Source organism: Henckelia pumila, chromosome 2 (genome assembly GCF_033568475.1).
Source record: "Henckelia pumila isolate YLH828 chromosome 2, ASM3356847v2, whole genome shotgun sequence".
Lineage (NCBI taxonomy): Eukaryota > Viridiplantae > Streptophyta > Magnoliopsida > Lamiales > Gesneriaceae > Henckelia > Henckelia pumila.
In genome coordinates this window covers 113,533,953-113,552,735 of record NC_133121.1, presented here as the reverse complement: position 1 = coordinate 113,552,735, position 18,783 = coordinate 113,533,953, and the positions used below count along the sequence as shown (strand labels likewise).

At 35.4% G+C, this 18,783-nt stretch overlaps 4 protein-coding genes across 7 annotated transcripts; 2 read left to right on the top strand and 2 right to left on the bottom strand.

The window, feature by feature from the left end:
- Nucleotides 1-2,168: 2,168 nt before the first annotated feature.
- Nucleotides 2,169-5,756, top strand: LOC140883445 (ubiquitin-conjugating enzyme E2 22-like). Of its 2 annotated transcripts, XM_073289911.1 has the most exons (8): nt 2,169-2,342; nt 2,963-2,996; nt 3,101-3,232; nt 3,541-3,685; nt 3,770-3,847; nt 4,034-4,146; nt 4,275-4,378; nt 4,888-5,756. In XM_073289911.1, the coding sequence occupies exons 3-8, from the start codon at nt 3,230-3,232 to the stop codon at nt 5,222-5,224; spliced, it is 780 nt and encodes a 259-aa protein (XP_073146012.1). In that variant the 5' UTR covers nt 2,169-2,342; nt 2,963-2,996; nt 3,101-3,229; the 3' UTR covers nt 5,225-5,756. The 2 variants fall into 2 exon arrangements, with proteins under 2 accessions (XP_073146012.1, XP_073146011.1); XM_073289910.1 differs by lacking the exon at nt 2,963-2,996.
- Nucleotides 5,562-7,379, bottom strand: LOC140883447 (calmodulin-7-like). Its single transcript, XM_073289913.1, has 2 exons — nt 7,131-7,379; nt 5,562-6,267 (listed from the first exon to the last, which is right to left on the bottom strand). The coding sequence occupies exons 1-2, from the start codon at nt 7,204-7,206 to the stop codon at nt 5,894-5,896; spliced, it is 450 nt and encodes a 149-aa protein (XP_073146014.1). The 5' UTR covers nt 7,207-7,379; the 3' UTR covers nt 5,562-5,893.
- Nucleotides 7,380-8,377: 998 nt separating this feature from the next.
- Nucleotides 8,378-10,886, top strand: LOC140883446 (leucine-rich repeat protein 1-like). The gene is made up of 6 exons (XM_073289912.1): nt 8,378-8,801; nt 9,528-9,599; nt 9,847-9,990; nt 10,220-10,291; nt 10,385-10,456; nt 10,633-10,886. Exons 1-6 carry the CDS (start codon nt 8,587-8,589, stop codon nt 10,703-10,705), a joined length of 648 nt encoding a protein of 215 aa, XP_073146013.1. The 5' UTR covers nt 8,378-8,586; the 3' UTR covers nt 10,706-10,886.
- Nucleotides 10,887-11,131: 245 nt separating this feature from the next.
- On the bottom strand, nt 11,132-17,538 carry LOC140880491 (probable ADP-ribosylation factor GTPase-activating protein AGD14). Of its 3 annotated transcripts, none has more exons than XM_073284985.1 (13): nt 17,202-17,538; nt 16,778-16,839; nt 15,939-16,026; nt 15,805-15,866; nt 15,628-15,724; nt 15,060-15,488; nt 14,088-14,765; nt 13,825-13,959; nt 13,635-13,754; nt 13,445-13,534; nt 12,486-12,585; nt 12,292-12,337; nt 11,132-11,507 (listed from the first exon to the last, which is right to left on the bottom strand). In XM_073284985.1, exons 1-13 carry the CDS (start codon nt 17,295-17,297, stop codon nt 11,453-11,455), a joined length of 2,058 nt encoding a protein of 685 aa, XP_073141086.1. In that variant the 5' UTR covers nt 17,298-17,538; the 3' UTR covers nt 11,132-11,452. The 3 variants fall into 3 exon arrangements, with proteins under 3 accessions (XP_073141086.1, XP_073141087.1, XP_073141088.1); XM_073284986.1 differs by having other exon boundaries at nt 13,638-13,754; XM_073284987.1 differs by having other exon boundaries at nt 13,825-13,950.
- Between the last annotated feature and the right edge of the window lie 1,245 nt (nt 17,539-18,783).

Below are 18,783 nucleotides of genomic sequence, written 5' to 3'. Positions count from 1 at the left end.
ATATATTAGCTATTGTAATTGTTCGAGTTGAACAATTTTTGTTTTCTCGCTTTCTAATTGGTTTTAAATCTAAACCAATAACCCCTACTTAAAAGAATGGAAAATAACTAAAATGCCAAATTAAGGAGGCTGACCGTCTTGAAGAGATCATGACATAAATAATAGTAAAACCCCAGAAGAGGTTCATGTATCTGAAAATTATGACATCAATGTCCCTGTAGGACCATCTTACTTGCAAGTAACTTTGAAATATGCCAGAAGCTTGGTCGACCAATTAGTTCAAATATATTGTATCTTGAGAGAAAAAGATATAAGAAACAAAAAGATCAAAAACTCCAGAAGAAGTGATTTGAAAAAGGATCGATTAAATAAAATAAAAATAACATTGTTCTTGAAGAATGCTTATGGCATCTCAATATGATATCAATGAGTTTTCATACGACAAAGGGATGTGAATATCATAAAATGTAAATCTCTCTTGTAGCATGAAGTTTTTCATAAAGACTTGGAGTTTACTATGAGAAACTAGTTATATTGTCATGATTGTGTTGACTAAGTATTTATATGATTTGAAAAATCTCTAAAGATTTTAAGCGTCAAATCACCTTATATTCAACCTCATGACTATATTTTCGATAAAGCTACATAAGTCAATAAATGGATTAAAAATAATAATAATCCAGACACATGTAATACAATCGGCTTAGTACTTCAGAAGAGTTTACTAAAGCTGTCAAGTATTTGAAATATAAACATTAGATGAAAATTTGCAATATATGAAGTTTTCTTTTGAGCCATATATCCGATATTTCCCAGAAGGAATATATGTTAATTAATCATAGTACACAACAAAGTACTGAAATACATTTATATGGATATATTATATCAATTAATGAATGTTTGGTCATTTAAATGATCAAAAGATTTTTAGTCCTGAAATACTTTATATAAGCATCAATCGAAGATAATGTGGCGAATCTTTTCATATGGGCATTGCCGATATCAATCTTTGAGAAAAAAAAAATTCAATATCGGGCAACGACTTAAAGATTTCAACTGATACTTGCAATAGGGGGAGTAATTCTTATGACCTTGTTTATGATTTTTCTAAGTTATATTTTATAACAAGGTTTTTGATGAGGCAGTCAACAAGAAGCAAAAGATGTTGTACTCTTTTTCCTTCACTGGATTTTTATCTCATTGGGTTTTTTCTAGTAAGGTTTTAACGAGACACATCCGTCTTCAAAAAACATCCAAGATGAAATATCAATTGTTGTACTCTTTTTCATTCGCTCAGGTTTTTATCCCACTGAGTTTTACTGACAAGATTTTAACGAGGCAACATTTGAGTTTTCATGAAGTTTCCAAGCAACCCATCTTGCCAAACGGAAATAATCATCTAAGGGGGAGTGTTATGATATGATATTGAATATAGATGATTATCAATATAGATTTTTGGTTAAGATAGATATCTCAATCTTATCTATCTACATATTTGTATCTTGTAATTGTACCCTATAAACATGAGTTCTCAATTATGAATGAAACAGTTTTGTTTCATTCTTGAAACTCACTTTTCTCTCTATTTTCTTTTCCTCCCTCTTTTATTATTAAATTTATAACAGGAACAATTTAGTACAAAATATTTATTCGCAATATGAAGTACAAAATATTTATTCGCAATATGAAGTTAAAATGAAATGACAAGCTGGATCTTTTGCCGACACCTCGTTTCTTACCCACACATTATTAAATTAAATATAAATAAATTAATATGTATAAAAAAATTGACTTGTAGTAACCATTTAATTTCACCCCGTAACAAAATGTATTATTGTATATCCATGCTTCAATAATGATTCATTTTTCGGTTTTTGGTTTTTGTTTTTTGGTAGCCCAAATAATGGCTCAACCAACAACTATGAGGGATGTATCTGAATACTATTATAATTAAACAACCTACCTTATTATGTGTATTTTTAATATCAAATATTTATTTATTTAAATGGAGGATTGCTCTATATAATTTTGAATTATCTTTAGTTATCATCAAAAGCTAACAAAATTTTATTTTGAATCGATTCATAGTTTTTATTTTTAATAAAATAAATATTTCAATTTATAAGCAATTGTAACGTTACAATTCAAACCGAGTGCACCACCTTTAATCAACAGATCTCCTCTCTCTCTCTCATCCCCTCCTCTTCTTGCTAAATCCTCTGCAAGAAATCGCTGTCTCAAGTATAGCTGTGGGATTTGCGGGGTTTGATTCTACCGTTTATCAAAGAAAGCGAAATCCAAAGAAGAAATCAAGCGTATCGCTTTCTTGACATCACTCTCAGGTTTCTTTCCATTTCGACCAAAAGTTTGATTTTTTATCTGCATTTTTGTGTTTCTTTAAACTAGATTTTTTGTTGTTTTCGAACTGTTTGATTTTATTTATGTGTGCAATTGTGGGTTTCATGGAAGTAATTGTGAATTGGAATTTGTGATCTTTTTTTGGAGTGATTTGATTTAGTTTCGGTTTTTCTATGGAAACAGAAATAATGTGCGTTTCCAGTGATTCACATGTAGAGTTTTATAAATTTGGCTAGCTTCGTTTAGATCCGTGGCCTGGCATTTTAGATTTTTATAATTCAAAATTGTATTATGAATTGGTTCCAAAATTTTCTATTTCAATCAATGGAGTAAATGGCCACACTACTGCTAGCCTCTTTCTGGGATTCCATACCTTGGGACTTTATGATCTTTCTCGATCAATAGAACTCTGCGCGACGTTTCCTGTTTCTAAAAGACAAGACTCAATAGAAAAATATTCGAAATGTACTGTGTGGCATTCTTGACAGCAGTTTCAGTCTTTCAGAGATACTCAATAGATGAATTGTATTCGTGAAATGTATAATTGGTATGTCAAATCCCTGTTTTAAACTTTCATTTATGATTAATGGTTTGAGGGTGACAGGTGGAACTGGAAGGGATCTTATTTTCGGGCCAAGGTAGTTTGGACTTTGGAATTAGCCAGGATTGATAAATTGATTAACCCAAAATCCAGATTTTTTGTTTGTCTAATTTTGTATCTTTTTATCTTATCAATTTGCAGGATCCTTTTTTGCGGTTAGATTTTCAGACCGACAAACAGTAAACCACACTAGTTGCGTAAAACAATCTAAGAGCACTTATTCTTGCCAGACAAATCAAGAGAGAACTTTTTGCTCCAAAGCAACCTGCTATGGTAACGCTACTATTATGTATTTAACTCTGCCTCTTCCTTTTTATATGGGTATAGAAAAAGTGTTATGCTTTTTGAAACTGTGTATGGTTGGGAAGCAGTTTGAGAGATATTGATTTTACAAGTGTGAAGTGTTTCTGATCCATTCAAGTCACGATTCATGTCTAGATATCATTTATCTTTAAATGAAGTTTTAACACTAGTTGACAAAGAAGATGAATCAGCTACTACATTAGAAAGCGCCAGAGAGATTGAAAATGGTTCAATGTTCTTACAATTCTTTCATTTTGTGAATACTCAATATGGTCTAGGCAACCAATGAAAATCTACCACCAAACGTCATAAAACAATTGGCAAAGGAACTGAAAAATCTTGATGAAACCCCCCCAGAAGGCATTAAAGTTGGTGTGAATGATGATAATTTTTCAGTCATAAATGCTGACATTGAAGGCCCAGGTAATAATCAAGTGTTATTTTGCCATTTTCTTTTTTCGCATGAGAGATTATTTCCTTTGTGAATAACAATCTGTAACGTTGCAGCTGGGACACCATATGAAAATGGAGTTTTTCGCATGAAGTTGATTTTGTCCCATGATTTTCCACAGTCCCCTCCTAAAGGTTTGTTTTCTGGTTCACTTAACACAAATTCCACGTAGATAACCCGGTTCCAACTATGATTACCATATTTTCAGTTGTAAAATTCCATTTTGGTCGAAGGTAATTGTGTGTTCTTCAATTTTAATAGCATTTTGTGCGTGATATACTACAAACCATTGAATTTATCTAATTTTCTTTTCCTTTCAGGCTATTTTTTGACCAAAATTTTTCACCCAAACATTGCCACCAACGGTGAAATATGTGTTAATGCTCTGAAGAAAGATTGGAACCCAACTCTTAGTTTACGGCATGTATTAACTGTAAGTTCAGTCAATTTTGTTACATCACTTACATGTTCTTCAAGCAAGTGCCATAGTGAATCATGCATTGTTTCACCTTGCTGATCTTTGTAACTTTGTCATAATTTACGTTGATGTCACTAACTTAGGTTATCAGATGCTTGTTGATCGAACCCTTCCCTGAATCAGCTTTAAACGAACAAGCTGGCAAGATGCTGATTGATAATTATGATGAGTACGCCAAATATGCAAGGTAAATTTTGTATCATTAAACTGCCTTATTCAGACATGATTGCTTATGCTGCTGAGTTTGTGGGATGTAACTTTTGTATCTTTCTCATGATAATGGAACCATTAAGTTGGAGTGCTTTGTGTGACATCTAATCTTTTCCAAAAAAAAAAAAAAAAAAAGAACAAAATCATGTTAAATAGAACTAGATTAGATAAAGTTGGGAGTTATTTTCCTTGCATTCGATGTTGTATGAAAACTACTAAATCCAGCCAAGACTTGAATAATCCACTGACAAAGAGTGCAAGGTGATTGAGTGAGAAAACCAAAGATATACAGAAAAAGGAAATGATATTATATTTCAGATAGGCAGGCGTCTTGGTTCAGTCTTATTTTCAATCACTGAGATGATATTTACAGTGTTCATCACTTTATAGGCTATAGCCTACATCATATGTTTAGATGATTCTTTATCTTTCTGGTTTTGTGATATAGTAGACGCTATACGCATTGAATAACCGTTAAATCAACAGGCTTTACACCGGACTACACGCTCTGAAACCAAAGCCAAAATCCAGGAGCGGAACCGTGTCTGAGTCCACCACCAAGAACATGGACCAGACGAATTCTTCACTGAAGGGCGTGGACCCGAAAAATACTGTATCAGGTATTGTCACACCTTATCCGTTGACCCCTAAACCAGGAAATGTGCAAGATCTTCCATCTGTCATAACTTCATCAAATGGTACTGGAGTTGGCGAATCAACAGCGGCTCCAGCAACGCAAAAGAAAGAATCTGGGATGAATAAAGTTCCGGCCGACAAGAAGAAGATTATGGATGCCAGAAAGAAGAGCTTGAAGAGATTATAAAGCTCCCGTGGATGTTTTCTGTTGAACTGTTTGGAGTGATGTCTGATAATTATGGATTACTTTGTTTACTCCGCTGGTTATTGAGCTGCTTGTTCTTTGTGCATGATTTATTTTTACTTCTCGGACGGGTTTAGTTTCTTTTAATTTCTAATTAATTGCAGTAGTCGCATTTGAAAAATAAGGATACAGCGACCATGAATTCACTAATTCTTGCCGAAAAAATATATGTACGACTTGGTTGTTTTTTATATCTTTCGATATGATTTACTTTTTTTTGTGCCAAAATGCAATCTCAATCGTACACTAGTAGATGACATGAATTCAAAACTAAAACATATGGGGGAAAAAAAATTTAACAGATGCTGAACAATTTACGAAAATGGGGCGAACTTGAATTGATTTAGCATACATTCCCCTAAAATAGACTAAACAGTGCTTCAAAAGAGTCACAAAATACATCAAAATGAAATGAAGATTTCATCACCACCACCAAAAGACAACAGGCCACAAACATCGTCAAAAGCTTGAAAACCATAAAAGAAACGATGAAGAACGGAACTAGGAAAGCATTACGCTAGTCAACCCTTCTCTGCTCCCTCTTCTTCTCTAGATATTATCCCCAATTTTATACTCATATAATATAGTAATAATTTACTAGTGGTCGGAACATTACTTGGCCATCATCACCTTGACAAACTCTTCATAGTTAATTTGCCCATCTCCATCAACATCTGCCTCTCGAATCATCTCATCAACCTCGTCATCGGTTAGCTTCTCGCCAAGATTTGTCATCACATGACGCAGTTCAGCAGCAGAGATAAAACCATTTTGATCTTTGTCAAAGACACGAAAAGCCTCTTTCAGTTCCTCCTCAGAGTCAGTGTCCTTCATTTTCCGGGCCATGAGATTCAAGAACTCGGGAAAGTCGATGGTTCCATTACCATCGGCATCAACCTCGTTAATCATGTCTTGGAGCTCGGCCTCCGTTGGATTCTGCCCCAAAGATCTCATGACCGTGCCAAGCTCCTTGGTTGTTATGCAACCTGCATTAGGTGTCGACTATGATTAATGGTATGTAAATGCTGGGATACCTCACATGTGAGGTCGTAGCTTCTTCATATCTTTAAAACCAACCAAACCAATGAGGTGAAACAAATAGCAATCATAAATCAAAACACAAACCATTCATCATATGAAACGACAATCACAAGAAACTTTTTCCAATGCATCATTGCATACCAAAAACAATCAACCAATGGTTTTACATGATGAGGACTAATGAGGCAATCCATACCACGCAAACATGTTACCAAAAAATACGAGAAATAACTGGCAAGATCGATCCTTCCCCTCACAAAAGAATACATAGTAATACATAAGTAAAACCAGTAATTAAGTAGCATTTGCTTGTTCAGTTTTTCGTATATTTGGAAAACAACAGTTGTAACATGTTTGCATCATTCAATACAATACAATGTATTTTTCTTCTGCTTGATTTTTCATCATTGCATATCTACCTTCCCCTGCCCGAGCATACAATCCTAATGAGGGAAGCTCAACAAAATTAGCCCGCATGCTAACAAGATATTCCCCTGACACCCATCTGAATCTATAACACCTAAAGAGCTCGGGAATTTAAAAATGAAAACCTACACACATAACATTGGTTTAAAAATCCAACGAAACTAAAATGAAAAGGAATGCCAATGTAGAAACCCGGAGATCAATTGATAAACATAACCGAAAAAATGCCATAAATGAAGAAGCACATCCGACATTAAAAAAAAAAAAAAAAACAGAACACACACACCCCTATAATTTCCCTACCTAAAAACGACACACAAACATAAAAACCAATCCATGCACCAGAATACAATAATTAATGCACAAAACGAAATGATCGAACCATCGCCATCCTTGTCGAAGAGGCTGAAGGCCTCCTTGAACTCAGAGATCTGGTCATCTGTCAACTGATCCGCCATTTCTCCACCTCCAAATCCTTCCTTCACAATCTCGAATCCGACAAACAACTACACCAACGCGAGAGAGTGGAAAATGAGATTGAGCTGTTTCGATTGGCTATGTATATATATATATATGTCAGCAGAGCAGCTACGGCTAAATTAAAGAAAGAAATACAAGCAAAGAGAGATTTATTAATTTTGTAATTAATTAATACGTTTCAAAAAGCTTTTTTTATAGATAGATAGATATACACATAGATAGCGAGGTGTCCGGGCCGTTCTCCCCGCTTTGCCCTTGGCTCACAATGAATTAGCGATGCATTCACGCAGGGGCTCAATTGTAATTTCCCATTTTTCTTTACGCGGTTCGCACGCGGTGTCCCCACGTTTCACTTTTATCACAATTTATTACAAATATAATAAATAATATACGTACTTGGTCTGGGCTTTTTGTCTATGGGCTTGATCCACTCATTTATCATGTCCAAGACCAAATCCATGTACAAATCCATTATTACTTGGGTTTATCATTTGTGTCCAAGTCAACTTCTTTTTGAGTTGCGGAAAAGCAAATGATAATGATAAAGCCAATGGAATAACGAACCTTAATTTCAACACGTCCAATGTTATATTTTATTCATCATGCAACTTCAATTCCATTATATATATATATATATATATATTATATTATATTAAAAAAATATATATAGAAGGATATGGATTTGGTATTCCTAACCACAAAAGAATGGAAAAGAAAAGGAAAATGTCCTCCATCGATAAAGCAACAACATACTTCAATACTCCACTAACTGCTACCATTAATTCTATATTACAGCATCTATATCTTTCTTATAACTTTAATATTTTTTGGGTAGTGTAAAATTATCATTTTGTTTTTTGTTTTTTTTTTAAAATAAAAATATAATATATTATCAGAAACATTAAATTTTAAACTAATTCATTATAGACTATATGCAGTCCAATTTTTGTTTTTGACTTGGCTCCAGTCAAATATGAGTAACGTAGGGGTTTGATTTAAAAAGTGTCGACCACTCGTTTTCCACATCATATTTGGTCATTTTGACTTCAACAAAATAAATTGGCTTAATTATTAAAATAATGGCATTGATAATATTTTTTTTAAAAAAAAAAAACTTGATTTCATTTCCATTTAAGAAATAGATCAGGCAATATACTGAAATCATAGTATACATTAATATTAATTGATTTTGTAGGAAAATAACCAACATATTCATCTTCTTGGCGGACCCAACTTTTGTTCTCTAAAACTGATTGGATTCTCCACCTTTTCACCTTCCGTTCTTCCTATATAGCACTCTGTAAATTTCTATGTTTTGGAACAAAAACCAAAATTGAATCTTTGTTCAATCTGAAACCATGGGTCTCACGGATTTATGGGTTTTTGTCGCTCTCGCTCTAACTATTGCTTCAGCTTCACTGGTGCAAGGGAATTCTGAAGGGGACGCACTTTACGCACTTCGCCGGAGCTTGGCCGACCCGGATAACGTGCTACTGAGCTGGGATCCGAACCTCGTGTGTCCTTGTACTTGGTTCCATGTCACCTGCAACCAAGACAACCAAGTCACCCGCCTGTATGCTTATATAAATCCCCCATAATTGATTTGATTTGTCGTCATGTGTGCTTGATGCTCTTATGTGTTCTCTCTGGAATTGGAGGGTTTTTTTAATGGGTTGTACGCTGCTTGATATTTGGCTTGCTTTTTGCTAGTTTAAATCGGTTGTCTGTGTTATTTGTGTGAATTAGTACAATCTAGTACTGATTTTGATATAATTCTTGGGAAATCTCTGCATCAAACTTTTTGTTGAATTATGTTATGTTTGGCACTCTCTCTAATGTTTTTGGTGCATTCAAGTAAAGATATGATTGTATTTTAGTTTGATTTTTTATCGTTTGCTGTTATTTGAGGAAGTGGGGCGGCTGATTGATAATCCATGGAGGTTACATAACAGTTCCATCATTGATCTTGATTGAGAACTAAGGGAGTAATTCCACTGCTAGCTGTTGTGGAACATGGAAAAATTATATCATCTTTTTGCAGATTTAACATAATCTGTTTCTAGTATCACATGTCCACAATTGTGGTACAGACTGAGAAGAAAGATCAACTGAAAAATATTCGCTGACTTGCTTTTTCTTCCCATTTATGTTTAGGTGTTGTGTTTCTTTTGACAAATGAGACACTGTTCTTCCGCAAATCACATTACAGTTCTCTGGTTACATGGTGTACAGAGTTTACTTTTTTACTTGTATTATGATGTCTATTGACCACAAGCATTTTCTTTTGGTGTTTCTTCAGGGACCTTGGCAACTCAAATTTGTCTGGTCATCTTGTGCCTGAGCTTGGGAAGCTTGAGCATCTCCAGTATCTGTGAGTATTACGAGTATTATGCGACTCATGCTTTGTTTTGCTATTAGGCAGTGCATTGTTTCACTTCCATGCACAGGATTTTACCCATCGTTAACCATCTATTTATTCGTTTTATCAGATGAAAACAAAATTTTGTTTATCACTTTCATTACTTTATTTATGCGTTTAATCACCTATTGCTTACTATATTTTACAATACACGGAAATGTAACTTTCTTTTATTTTCTTTTCGTTTAATATATTTCAGAGAACTTTACAAAAATAATATTCAAGGTACTATTCCAGCTGAGCTTGGTAATCTGAAGGGCCTAATAAGTTTGGATCTGTACAACAACAATATTTCAGGAACAATCCCTCCATCATTGGGAAAATTGAAATCCCTCGTCTTCTTGTAAGTTTGACCTCGATTCTCCATACCTATTGAATTCACCAACATTCCCTGGCAGGCTGGTATATTTTATGGTGTGATTCACTTTCATATACCAATCATAAACAGCGGATTTAAGTACCCACCCCTTCCTTTCTCTTCTATTTTCTTCTTTGCACTGTGCATACCCATGTGAGTTCATGAGTCATGACTACTTCCTATACAACATTGAAGTAAATAAGTACTCTTGCAGGCGTCTGAACGACAATCAGCTAAACGGACCAATCCCAAGAGCACTTGCTAACGTATCTAGCTTGAAAGTTGTGTAAGTGCGCTTATGATTTGTGCTTCTACACGCCCCACTGGCTCATTTAACAAGTCCAGGATGAGATTGATATATCTCCATTTGTTTTTTCAGGGATGTATCTAACAATAACTTGTGTGGCACAATTCCTACCTCTGGCCCATTCGAGCACATCCCCTTGGACAAGTAAGATACATATCCATTTTATTTATTCCATCGCCGCACTCTTTGCATCTATCTACCAACAAATAATCTGATATATGATATATCTGTTTAAATTATTTTGTGCTTGTATATTTCATTCCCTAACCTTTCTTTGGTTTCTTATTCATGAAATCCCTTGGCCTTCTTGTTTCTTGCAGCTTCGAGAACAATCCTCGCCTAGAAGGTCCGGAGCTGCAAGGACTTGCAAGTTATGATACCAACTGCGTGTAAAGAAATGGTGTTAGATGCCGAACATTTTATATTTAAGGTCTCATATTGTTACTTCCTTGTATTGTCAAGTTGGTGCATTGGTTATCTGCTTTGTAAACTTGATATCATTCCTACTGTAGGCACTGGTTGATCGAGAAAAATTGACCATTAATCATACTCCTATAATTTGAATTGCATCTAATATCGGAGCCTCCCTGTCCGAGCTATTTCCTTCTTGTCGATCACGCAAGGACGGTTTTTTTTTCCTATTTTATTAACGTCTGAGCTATGTCAATACTCCACTCAAGCTCGATTTGACTTACATTAAACATGATTCTAGTAACAAAAGCCAAATGGTGTTCATAAATGTTTTGATTATTCGAACAAAGATTTTAGTTCGAAATTAAACCATCAAATGGAACAATCGGACGAGAAATATCTAGTAAATAAGAACAAGACGCCGAACCACAGATACATGTATTAATTATAAATAATTCACCGTACAGACAAACTAGTTTGGCTACAAATAAATATAAATCCCGAATCCTCTTTCAGCGGTATCTCCATTTACAGTCAAATTCCTGAGGCCAGTCAGATGGTCTTCCATCGAACAGGCAAAACGAGGCACAACATCACAATGCTTTATATTATTTATCAACGAATACAAAAAAAATAGAGAACAAAGGAAAGTTTTACAATCTACGGAAATAACAAACGGCTAGAAAAGATCCAATAATAGCTATATCAACTGAAATATAAAGTTGGGTGCTATGCAAAAGGATTGCCTCCAATAGATGCTACATGGCCTTGAGCGGGGACATTCCTACAAGAATAGCAACCAAAATCATAACTGGCACTACATTCACTCCATAATTACTAAATACCGCATTCCTTCAATAGCTGCATTGCATAAGTACACACTTCACCTTTAACAGGAAGTACGTGAGGTTGACTGATTGAGAAACCATGTTTTCTAGCTCATTTTACATTTTTTTTATTCAAACAAGTAAACTACATTTCATAGTCAATTTAAATTTCTTTTATAATCTCATCAAATACCATAAGAAACAAATGGATTCCCGATCAAAAATGAAACATGTGAGTTATATTCATTGATCGAATAAAGCTGACGAAGGAAACAAAGGAAAATACAAAAGGAAAGCCCAGCCATCTTTAACCTGAGTTAAGTGCAGAAACAATAGCTGAAAGGTGACATAAGTTCATATGTATGCACACAAATGCACATCTCTTGCTTAACTGCACAACTTTTTTACAGATCAAATCACTCAACACAATCTTATTTTCTACCTAAATATTAACTAGTACACCTGAAGCCCGCCCAAGCTCCTTAAAAAAGATATCGGATTCGATTATTCTGAATAGGAAAAAAAAATTAGCGGACTAAGATTTAAAATATAATTGCAGCTATTGACACACAATTTTGTATCCTGGCAAAATTCGTATTAGCAGACAGCTCTGAACCACAACCACAACCACAACCACAACCACAAACAGAACATAAAACTGAACATTACACACCAAATAGAAATTAGTCATGAGAAAAAAAAAAAAAAAAAAGCAAAGGGAGAGACGTAAATAAGACTTACGATATTTGAATGCTTGGCGTTTGACCTGCCATAAATCCCAAAGACCCTGCAAGAAGTGGAAAAGACATAGTTAGGTGAGATGGATAGTGGGACAATTATCAATTTTCCTCAAATAGATGACAGTCAAACAGAAATGTATTTCCACTTGGAGAATCAAATGTAACTCCACCAGGGACAAAGGAATAAGGATGCACCTGAATTTTGGGGAAGCCAGGATGTACTCACACCACCAACATAGGAGGTTGGCATCGGGTCATTTGGCATCGCAGCCGGCAAACAGCCCATTCCCCAAAACTGCAACCAAGCACACAGCGTCATAACCAGAACTACACCCAGCAAAATATTTGGCATAATAAAATATATGTACGCATTGGGAGAAAAGAAGCATGGCATTTCTTCGAGTCCGTGACAATTTTACTAGCGATTCTTGTTATTATTTTACTACGACAATACATTAACAATTGTGGAAATGACAAATGATTGAAAACACAACTAAATCCGGAAGACTGAAAGGATGGAGTGATCCACCGTTGCCAAAAGCGCAAGGCACATTAATGCACTCATGTGTCTTGGGGCTTTAAGCACAATAAATAAATATTCTAAAAAATAAAAATAGAAATAAATTCAATTTTTTGAAAAAAAATTATTATCTAATATTGAAATCATCTTCATCTTTCAAATATCAATATCAAATATTAAAATGCAAGGGCAAAAACCAAGGGGCCAAGGAGCCACAAGGGCACGGGCTATGGGGGGAAAGGCGACGTGCTGTTGGGCTTTTCTGTGCTCTTTTATTATGGTAAATAGAGGAGAAATTGCACTTCAAAAGGCAACACATTCATTAGAATTTCTTTTTTTGAAAAAAGTCTTTTTTTTTTTGGCTTCATGGAAGTCGTGCACTTCGAAGTCACTAGCTATTTTACATAGTTACTAGCTATTTTAACTCCAGCAAAACAAGTCACTTGGAACACAAACTTAGGTGTGCAAGTTTCTTAAGATTGCTTGCAACTAGATAGGAATAAATGCAAAAAGAATAACTTGTTTCTGTTTGGAATGACATACAATCAGAACTCAAACAACTGAGGCATCCATGGTGAATTGGTGACCCAACCTACTGAATCAAATATATAGACCACAACATGGCCAGACATACCGTATTGCCAGATTCGACTTCAGAATCATATGGAAGATCAAATGGATTGGTAGGTTTCGGATCAGTTGCAAGTGGATGCACTCCAGCAACCTACCAGCAAAACAAATTATATCATGAGAATTCAATATATCGATGGGATCAAGGTGGTTATGAAATATCATCAAGCTCAAGTAAAATGGAAGGAGCAAACCACTGGAGGAACGATGCAGGAATCATGCAATGCCATATTATGAAACTGTGATGATAAGCTAGAGGATGGAGGTTCGCTGCCATCCAAAGTCCCAACATTTCCACTGTTATTATCCAAAGCCTGCAATTATAGAAAATTTCAAATAAGTTCAAAATACACAAATATCAGATTCACAAGGGGTATTAACAACCTCATATACACCAAAGCCGAGGGATTTATCAATGTCCAAAGCATGATTGCCTGCAGCATGTTCGCTACTTTTTGGCATGTTGTGGAATGACAGAAGTCTGGCAGGATCTTCAAATGCATTCCATGGCTGCAATTTCTAAAATTATAATCAGTCCAAAGTTGTTTTATATATGCCATTCATATTGCGACAACTAACCCCTAAAGCATCCAACGGCTGTAATCTGTTCATTACCTTAACACTAGACAAAATAGGACAGTGCTTACATGAGTTTTATTTGGGTTTCCTTGAGCATTTTGCAGACCTTCTGACCAAAAAGTAGGTCCCACTACCAAAGGTTCATGACTGACAAATGCTTGAACAGAAGAATTCTGAACAAGTGAAAAAGGGTTGAGGCCTTCTCGAAGTTTTCCATCAGAAGGTGGCAATGCAGAAGCGGCAGAATTTCCTGTACTCACAGGCAGTATGTTCTGAGGTCTATCAAATGTCGCCCATCCTTCATTAGTTGGCATTACCACATCAAAAGCCTTTGAATTGAAAGATGGAGCTGATTGTTGCTCAGGCGGCAGAGCAAATAAGTCTCTTGCTGATGGCTGAAGGGTTTGCAATGGTTTTGGCTCATCCACTATTGGAACTGAAGCAGGAAACTGTTGGAAGATATCTGTATATTGAGCTGATGATGACTCTTGCTTTTGAGAGTCACTGACAGTTGGGGTTGGAGGAGCAACAACCTGCGGTGCAAAGGGAGCACCAAAAAGGTCCACATTGTTGAAGTTTCCAGACACGGAAGATTGCAATGGATGAGGGGAGATTGAAGTATTGTCACGGAATATTTCAACTTTTTCGGATTCAAAAGCAACTTCCGGCGAGCCTAAGGAAGTGCCTGATTTGAAAGACATGGAATTGCTATCATATGACCCAACGCTTCCCAAAGATACTGTCCTCTGTATAAAAGAATATTGTCCAATCAGGCAGTGCGAGTAGGAGTCTACCACAGAATGCAACACAAAACCATAGCCATAGAGTAATATAATAACGGAAAATAAAATAGAGTAACTCGTCAGCCTAAAAGTACGTCACACTTTAAGAAACAAATATTGAGCTTTTGCGCCTTTAAAGGATAATGGACACGTATTTGTGAAAATACATCCAAAATCAACAATAAAGCAATTAGCAACGCACCAAGGCATAAAATACTTCTATTTCAAAGTTATCACTTGGTATTGTAGAAACACAACCTGTGGATGCAATGGTCTTCCTCCAGCATTTCTGCTAGTAGCATCTGAATTAGGTAGAGCTGCATGATGCTTTGGGATTTCTCTTGAGAGTTCACCACTTGGACTCTCAGTTTCTCTCTGAGATCTTGGTGATAATGCATCAGATCTGAGTGGATCACCTCCACTAGAAATAGAATAGTCAGAAGCTCTGGGATTAGAACCTTCATTTGCAAACCTGTCATCGTTTGTGTGATCGCTAAAACGACTAGGACTCAGGAAACCAGAGAGTTTTCCCTCATAAAGGCCTCGATCTGAACCGGGCTTTCGAGTTAGTGCAGGTGCATGTTTCCCATAGCGCCGTTCTTCATACTGGAAATCATATGGTGGACTTTGGGAATAAGAATGATACGAACTTGCACGCCTTGTGTCCTCTTCATGACTTCTTAAACTCTGAAAAGACAGGACATATCATCATGAGTTTCCATTCAATGTCAGTGAAATTTACCGTGAACAAAATAATATTAGCAGCCTCGCTAACAAGTCTTAGTCCAAAATTCTTAAGAATAATTTTCAACTCAAGAGATATTACTTGTGGATCTTTAGGAGGCCTATCAGATGGCTTTTCCAGAGTATACTTTTTTTGCACGTAAACATTCTTAATAAACTCACGAACTTTATCAACATTGCTACAAGAAAGAAAAATGATTAAATGTCAGTTACTTGAATCACCAGTTCCTTTATCATGAAACACGGTAAAAAATAGAACCTATTATCTGGAAGTCTCTGCCTCTGTGGATCCCATGCCTTCAGAAACAATTCCCTTGCACGCTGGATCATTGATATCTCGAGTTACCAAATAAGAAAAGAGTCTGTGAGCAACAATCAGGAAAATGTTTATACCTGATTACCACCATTTTGAAGAGCCTCCACTTCTTGAGAAGTAAACTTAGCCATTGAAACAGACTTGACACGATGAGTAAACTCACGACTGCAACATAAACATGGTGAAATTTTTCGTACTCAATATCTAGAAATAATGAAAGATTGAATCTATCACCAAATATTGACAAAAATAAGAATTGTGCACTGGATTGATCAAACTCATGAGGTGATGACCGACTTACAATGAATTCTACATAAAGGATACACATGTAAGCATGACATAACTGGACACGTGCTTCCTAAAAATCTGTAAAGGACAGGTCTCTGAAGACAGAGAATCACACGTGCATTCTAAAGATCTGTGAAGGACAGGTCTCCGACGACATAGAATCAAACATTGAATTATTAACAATGTTTTTTGGTGCTCAACTAATGCCATCATCAACATTTAAATATTTGATGCCTTCGACATAATTTTCTACAATTTAATCACTGACTTCTGTCTAGCAACATTTCGTCAGTAATTACCTTGCTAAATCCCCTTAAAAAACGTCTCTATACTCCAAATGTGCCAGAATATCGAGACGAAGAAATGAAACTCTGTTTGGGTATAGATTTGAAACACAAAAGAGATCAATTTGATAGGGGAAAATTGTCAAATTCGAGCAAATATATCTCCAACACTTTCACTCCTTCATATCAACGACAGCTTGAATGCTGAGAAACACCAAGTCATGTTGAGAATATCTCACTTAAAAATCCAGTTATAATCAATGTGGTGCTTTACTTGATCAAAAAATAAAAGATTGTGCGAGGTAATGAAGAAAGTTGAATTCTTTATAACAGATTATACTCACTGTATTCCACTGCATGTCGTACAAACAAACGTCCAGAAGTTTGTGCACACATATTGAGGGCCCTGCACCCAGAAAATAAACTTGAGATACAAACCTGAACACATCGACACTTTTATTGAGGCTAAAATTCTCAAATAATAAGCAAATCAGATTTTTGAAGATTTTCATTGCAGTAAACCAGAAATCACTTCAACTCACCAATTAAAAAATTTATACGATTAAGAAAATACAAGAATTTGCTCTATTTTAAATTTCGAAACAACTTAAAATCATGCCATTTTTTGTTCTCTGAAACCACCTAGAGGCCTCACTACCTTAACCCGAGTAATAATCCTGTATAAAATAACTTGTAGAAAATGATAAAATTCAAACCAAAGAGAACCAGAAGGGGTCTATTTAAATATAAAAAAATAAAAACAATTACCAAGCTGTTACAATTAATGCATCGGCGATTCGGAGGGAGCTTCATCAGACCCCTGATAATCTTTTCATTCTTTTCCTCTTCTCTTTTGGTACTCATTTTCAAAATCTCCAACCCGCAACTCAAAACGAAGAATTCGAAACCACAGTACTGTTCCCCGAATCAATATATATACACAAAATAAGAGGGAAAAACCATAAAATTCGAAACCCCAAAGCTATTAAATAAGGGAGAGAGAGGAATTATCAGAATTATTAAGAGTTTAGCTCAATCTTTTGAATGGGATTGAGAGAACGGACTCCGAATCAGCCTCTCTCTCTCTCTCTCTCTCAGTTTCAATTTTGTTAATGATGATAATCATTGTACAATTATTGCCGTTAGAAAGTGCTAATGCCAGAGATACTCTATCTTGAATTGTTCCATGCGCTTTAGGGATTGTGAGTTGATTTGGAAGGACCGGTGCTATTCTGGCATTAGCAAATAGCAATGTTTTCAAACCGTAAATTATAGTTATACCCTGGGCTTTTTCGTTACTTGCGGAAATTGGCCCAAACTTTTTTTTGTGTGGAATTTCACTATTTTGGAAGCTAAGAACTAAAATGAAAAGCCAATGCAATTGTAAAAAAAAAATATAATAACAAGGGGGTGACATAATTAATTTTGTTGTGAAAAGTAAAATTTATAAAACTCAAAAATTCAAAATATTCTCAAACTCCACACTTTAAATGTATTCTCTCAAATTGTGTTTTTCTACACAAATGGAGAGACCTATTTATAGATCTCAATGGGAGATTAGTCCAAAAATTAAATCATTATCATCTACATCATCACACACTAATTTTCAAAATAATACAACTCAATTTTCAATAATTCTAATATAATATAATATATTTTCAACACTCCCCCTTGTGATGATGATCGTCATATGATGATTGTCTTTATTACGTGTTTTATGCTGCCTCGTTAAAAACCTTACTAGGAAAAACCCAGTGGGATAAAAACCATAGCAAGAAAAAAAGAGTGCAGCCACGTAAACTCCCCCTCATGTTAATATGAGTGATTTTTTACATATTCCGTAGATTGCGCATCTCAATGTTGTATATATGCTTTCTGAATATCGTCGTGGGAAGTGCCTTTGTGAAGAGATCTGATGAGTTCTCACTTGATTGAATGTAACATATATCAATATCTTTATTCTTCTCAAGCTCTTGAGTGTAGGCAAAGAACTTTGGGGGATATGTTTGGTTCTGTCACTTTTGATGTATCCTTCTTTCATTTGAGAAATACATGCAACATTGTCTTCATACAACGTCACAGGCTTCTTGTCTACTGATAATCCACAAGAAGTTTGGATATGTTGTGTGATTGATTTTAACCACACACATTCACGACTTGCTTCATGTAATGCAATAATCTCGGCGTGATTTGATGAAGTTGTTACGAGTGTTTATTTCTGTGAACGCCAAGAAATTGCAGTGCCTCCACGAGTAAATACATATCCGGTTTGGGAACGTGCCTTATGTGGATCAGATAAATATCCAGCATCAGCATAACCAATGATACTTTGATTGGTGTCTTTTGAGTA

Bases quoted from the DNA above. Each gene is read 5' to 3' on its own strand.
- LOC140883445 (XM_073289910.1), top strand. The intron at 3,848-4,033 runs GTTTGTTTTCTG...TTTTCCTTTCAG, and splicing joins TCCACAGTCCCCTCCTAAAG to GCTATTTTTTGACCAAAATT. The intron at 4,379-4,887 runs GTAAATTTTGTA...TTAAATCAACAG, and splicing joins GAGTACGCCAAATATGCAAG to GCTTTACACCGGACTACACG.
- LOC140883447 (XM_073289913.1), bottom strand. From the start codon at position 7,206: ATGGCGGATCAGTTGACAGATGACCAGATCTCTGAGTTCAAGGAGGCC. The intron at 6,268-7,130 runs GTTCGATCATTT...CACCTAATGCAG, and splicing joins CTTCGACAAGGATGGCGATG to GTTGCATAACAACCAAGGAG.
- LOC140883446 (XM_073289912.1), top strand. From the start codon at position 8,587: ATGGGTCTCACGGATTTATGGGTTTTTGTCGCTCTCGCTCTAACTATT. The intron at 8,802-9,527 runs GTATGCTTATAT...GTGTTTCTTCAG, and splicing joins GACAACCAAGTCACCCGCCT to GGACCTTGGCAACTCAAATT. The intron at 10,457-10,632 runs GTAAGATACATA...TGTTTCTTGCAG, and splicing joins GAGCACATCCCCTTGGACAA to CTTCGAGAACAATCCTCGCC.
- LOC140880491 (XM_073284985.1), bottom strand. From the start codon at position 17,297: ATGAGTACCAAAAGAGAAGAGGAAAAGAATGAAAAGATTATCAGGGGT. The intron at 15,867-15,938 runs GTATAAACATTT...TCAATGATCCAG, and splicing joins TTCAAAATGGTGGTAATCAG to CGTGCAAGGGAATTGTTTCT. The intron at 15,489-15,627 runs GTAATATCTCTT...CTGTCTTTTCAG, and splicing joins GGCCTCCTAAAGATCCACAA to AGTTTAAGAAGTCATGAAGA.